This window comes from Eriocheir sinensis, chromosome 25, assembly GCF_024679095.1.
Source record: "Eriocheir sinensis breed Jianghai 21 chromosome 25, ASM2467909v1, whole genome shotgun sequence".
Taxonomy (NCBI): Eukaryota; Metazoa; Arthropoda; class Malacostraca; order Decapoda; family Varunidae; genus Eriocheir; species Eriocheir sinensis.
Window position 1 is genome coordinate 13,183,435 of NC_066533.1, and position 5,000 is coordinate 13,188,434.

General features: G+C 48.4%; 1 protein-coding gene across 1 annotated transcript in view; it reads right to left on the bottom strand.

The window, feature by feature from the left end:
* Window positions 1–5,000, bottom strand: part of LOC127003406 (histidine decarboxylase-like) — a 41,199-nt gene that overhangs the window by 10,815 nt on the left and 25,384 nt on the right. Inside the window, exons 5-10 of the mRNA XM_050870016.1 lie at window positions 4,910–5,000; window positions 4,339–4,461; window positions 2,962–3,096; window positions 1,621–1,764; window positions 1,158–1,224; window positions 354–516 (exon numbers count right to left, since the gene is read on the bottom strand). The exon at window positions 4,910–5,000 is cut by the window's right edge and continues 23 nt beyond it. Of these exons, the coding sequence (XP_050725973.1) occupies window positions 354–516; window positions 1,158–1,224; window positions 1,621–1,764; window positions 2,962–3,096; window positions 4,339–4,461; window positions 4,910–5,000 (723 nt within the window). The remainder of the gene's footprint in view (window positions 1–353; window positions 517–1,157; window positions 1,225–1,620; window positions 1,765–2,961; window positions 3,097–4,338; window positions 4,462–4,909) is intronic.

A 5,000-nucleotide genomic window follows, 5' to 3' on the forward strand; every position in this document is an offset into this window, starting at 1 on the left:
GATAAGAAAGAAGGAAAAAAGTAGGAGAGCAAATAAGAAAGAAAGAAGCAATAGACAGACAAAGGCAACAGGAGTCGAGGTATAGCGGAGAGGGTGAAAGAGATAAGAACGAAGACGTGAAGGAGAGCAGTTAGGAAAGAAGGAAACAATATAGAAACATAAATAAGATTAGTAATGACACAATGTAGGCACTGGTAACAATAGAGAAGATGGCGCCACTATAAACACCTGCCTGCGCCAATACGAGCTGGGGCCGACTACCATCCAGGCCCCTCAATAAAAAAAAAGAAAAAAAATAGGGAAGGAGGAACCAATAGAGACAGTTATAACAGCAGTAGTAGGGACCCACGCACCACATGGCTGTACAATCGAAGTGCACCATCATCCACTTCGAAGGGTTGAAGGCGAGGGAGTGCGCGTACTCGATCCCGGCCATCAGGTGACGAAACTCCGGACAGATGAAGGCGGTCCCGGCGTACGCAGCATCCACGTGCATCCACAGCTCCTCTTGGGCGCCTGGGGGGAGGGGGGGAGGTGAGGAGGGAGGGTAGGTGAGGACAGGTAGAGAGGTTGTGTTTAGTGTTTGTTTTTGTTTGTTTTGATGTTATTTTGATTCTTTAGTTTTTTGTTTTTGCATCTCTTCTTCTTCCTCTTCTTCGTCCTCCTCCTGCTCCTCCTCCTCCTCTTCCGTATCTCTTTCTCCTACTCTTCCGTCTCCACTCCTCTGTCTCCCCCATCCTCCTCCTCCTCCTCCTCTTCCGTATCGTAGGGGGAAAGGTGTGGTGTAGGTGAGGACAGGTAAAGAGGTTGTGTTTAGTGTTTGTTTTTGTTTGTTTTGATGTTATTTTTATTCTTTAGTCATTTGTTTTTGCATTTCTTCTTCCTCTTCTTCACTCTCCTCCTCCTGCTCCTCCTCTTCCTCTTCCATATACTCTTACTTTCACTCTCTTCCTTACCTTTCCCAATCCAAATCATCACCTCCTTTTTCCTTCCCTTCATTCCTTCCTTCCTTCCTTCTCTTCTTTCTCTCCTTCCCTTCCTACCCTTTTCGTCCTTCCCTTTCTTCCCCATTTCTCCATACTCCTTTTCCCCCTGCCTTTGTACCCTTTCCTCCTCCTCCTCCTCCTCCTCCTCCTCCTCCTCCTTCAGGTACTCACAGATAGGTCCCAGTTCTTGCAGGTTATCAAAGGAGCAGGACCCAGTGGTACCCAGCGTGGCGCACAGCTGTAAGGGAGGGAGGGAAGGAGGGAAGGAGGGAGGGTGAGGAATACGGAAGGAAGGCATGTAAGAGAGAGAACGATGGAGGGGTGAAGGGAGGAATAGAAAGAAAGGAAGGAGAGATTGTGAGATGAAGGAAGGAGGGACGGAGGAAGGCAGGAAGGAAGGAAGGAATATGAGGGAGGGAGAGGAGGTTAGGAAGTGAAGGAAAGGGAAAAAGGAAAAAAAAAGATATAGAAAGTGGAGGAGGGTGGAGGAAAAGGAAACATATTAAAAAGACATAAAAAGAAAACCAAAACACACACACACACACACACAAACAAACAAACACGATATACCACCACCACCACCACCACCACCACCACCAACAACAACAACAACAACAACAACAACAGTACTCACGAAGAAGGGGATGAGGCCCTTTTCCCTATCGTTCTGAATGGCCTCCACAACCTTATCGCCGCGCATACTCAGGTTATCGTCACTCTCAATGTACCTCATCTTGACCAAGCCGATCAGACCCGCCTTCTCCACCGACGAGTGAGCCTGGGGGTGGAGGAATAAGGTGGAAGAGAGTGGACGAGTAGAGGGTTGGAAGAGTGGGATGGCAGAAAGGGTGGAGCAGAAGAGGTGAAGGAGTAAGGTGGAAGAGAGTGGAAGAGTAGATGAAAGAGTAGGTGGAACAGTAAGTTGGAAGAGTGGGATCGCAGAAAATGTGGAGGAGAAGAGGTGGAGGGAGTAGGTGGTAAATATATATGGAAAGAGAGGGGGTGGAATAAAGTGGAAGAGTAGGTGGAACAGTAAGTTAGAAGAGTGGGATGGCAGAAATGGTGGAGGAGAAGAGGTGGAGTAAGTGGTAAATTTATATGGAAAGAGATGAGGTGGATAAAGTGGAGGAGTTAGTGGAGTAGTGGGTGGAAGTAGATAGATAGATAGATAGATAGAGATAGATAGATAGATAGATAGATAGATAGAGAGAGAGAGAGAGAGAGAGAGAGAGAGAGAGAGAGAGAGAGAGAGAGAGAGAGAGAGAGAGAGAGAGAGAGAGAGAACTTGTGATAATAGGTATAATGTCATTACAACCTCCTCCTCCTCCTCTTCCTCCTCCTCCTCCTCCTCTTCCTCCTCCTCCTCCTCCTCGCCTTACCTTTCTCACCTCCTACCTGTCAATACCCTTCAACACCTTTTTACACCTGTCTACCCTTACCTTCACCTCCTCCTCCTCCTCCTCCAACCTTCCTCCCTTCGTTTAACTTTCCCCTTCCTTCTCTACCTTTCCTTCCTCATCATTCTATTTTCTCTCCCCACACCCTCCCGGTAGTGACGTCATCTTTTCTACTTCTCTTCTTCCTCCTTCCTTCTTCCTCCTCCTCCTCCTCTCTTATCAATTCATCCCTCACCTGTATTCTCCTTATATATGAGTCTTCCTTTCTTTCCTTTTCCTTCCTTTTTTCTTTTCTTCCTTATCTTTTCACAAACATTCTTTTCCTTAATCTTTTCCCCTTTCCTTCCCTTCATTCCTTCCTTGCCTTCCCTTCCTCTTCCCCTTGCTATCACCCTTTCCTTTCCTTCCCTTCATTCCTACCTTGCCTTTCCCCTTCACTTACCTTACTTTTACTCTCCTTCTTTATCCCTTCATCCTATTACGCCACCCTCTTCATCACCCTTTCTCTTTTTATCCCCTAACCCACCCCTCTATTTCTCTCCCCTCCCCATTTTCCCCCCCCTCCCCCCCTTCGTTACCTGGTCGGAGCAGTAGGCAACCAGTCGTGAGTTGACCTCGGCGTCCTCCAGCTCAGGATCCTCCTCTTGGTACTTTTGTATGGCCTCCGTGCGCGCCGCCAGGAGACACACGAACGTGGCCTCCGATGCTGTGGTCTGTGGAGGAGGAGGAGGAGGAGGAGGAGGAGGAGGAGGAGGAGGAGGAAGACAGAATGGTATGGAAGAAGAAAAAGAAAAGGAAGAAGAAGAGATGATGAGAGAAAGAGAAAGAAAACAACGATGGTAATGATGACAAAGGAGAAGAAGAAGAAGAGTAGGAGAGAGAGATACGGAAGAGGAGGAGGAGGAGGAGGAGGAGGAGACAGAGGAGTGGAGACGGAAGAGTAGGAGAAAGAGATACGGAAGAGGAAGAGGAGGAGAAGATACAGATACAGAAGAGGAGGAGAAGAAAAGATAGAGAAGGAGAAGGAAGGAGACAAGAGGAGGAGAAGAAGGAGGGGATAGAAGAGAAGAAGAAGGAGGAGGAGGAAGGGACGCGAGAGAAGAAAGATAAATAAGAGGAGGAGGAGGAGAAAATACAGATACAGAAGAGGAAGAGAAGGAGAGACAGTGAAGGAGAAGGAGAAGAAGGAGGGGATAGAAGAGAAGGAAGAGAAGGAGGAGGAGAAGGGGACACGAGAGAAGAAAGATAAATAAGAGGAGAAGGAGGAAAACGGGAGACATCACAGAAGAAGGAGAAGAGGAAACAAGAGAAGGAGGAGAAGAGGAGGGAAACATAAGAGGAGGAGGAGGAGGAGGAAGAGGGAACACAAGAGAAGAAAGGAAATAAGAGGAGGAGGAGAACGGGAGACATCATAGAAGAAGGAGAAGAGGAGGAGGGAAACAGAAGAGAAGGAAGAGGAGGAGGAGGAGGAGGAGGAGGAGGGGGGGGAAGGGGAAGGTAAACTCAGCATATCATTCAAACTACAGAGCATAATAGAATCTAAATTAACAGTCAAGAGGAATACCAAGAGTCTCCATTCCCTCTCCCCCCTCTCCCCCCCCTCCCCTCCCCTCTCTTCCCCATGTAGCACAGTGGTAGTATAGGCCTTCACTCAATCCCCCCTCCCCCTCCCCTTCTCCCTTCCCCTCCCTCTCCTTCTTCCTCTTCCTCCCCATCTCTTCTCTTCCTCTCTTCCTCTAACTCTCCTTTCTCATCTCTCCTTTATCTCTCCGTTTTCTCCATTCTTAACCTTCTGTATTGTTCCTTCTCCAAATTTTCTGTCTCTCTCTCTCTCTCTCTCTCTCTCTCTCTCTCTCTCTCTCTCTCTTCCTTCTTAACCTCCTAACCCCCATCCCTCCCTCCTCATTTCTCCCTCCCCTTCTTCCCTCTCCCCTTCCTCCCCCTCCCTCCCTTACCTGGATGACCCCCCCGCCCGGAGAGTCCTTGCAGGAGTGTAGGAAGTGCTCGGGGAGTCCTATCATGCGCGCCAGCCAGTCCATGACCACGATCTCGAGCTCTGTACAGGCTGGGGACGAGGCCTGTGGGGGGGGGGAGGAGGAAGAGGAGGAGGAGGTGGTGGTGGTGGAGGAGGAGGTAGAGGAGGAGGAGGTGGTGGTGGTGGAGATGATGGAGGTGGTGGTGGTGGTTGTGGGTGTGGTTTTGGAGGAGGAGAAGAAGAAGAAGAAAAAGAAGAAGGGGAAGAAGAAGAAGAAGAAAAAAGAAAAAGAAGAAGAAGAAGAGATGATGAGAGAAAGAAAGAAAATAATACATAGGAATACATAGGAGGAGGAGGAGAAGAAGAAGAAGAAGAAGAAGAAGAAGAAGAAGAAGAAGAAGAAGAAGAGAGAAAGCGGAGGAGAAGGAGGAGGACGAAAAAAAAAAGATTATAAAAACACTCATTTTCACCAACTTAACAACATCGAACACAAAAAAACAAAACAAAAAACAACCCCAAAAAACAAATAGATCAACCAGCGGGATACGAACCCAGGTGAAGCCGAGACAGTTGATCGCGTCCGCCAGCATGTCCGCCAGCAGGGAGGGGAAGGAGTTGAGGGCGGGAAAGTAGGCGTGCATA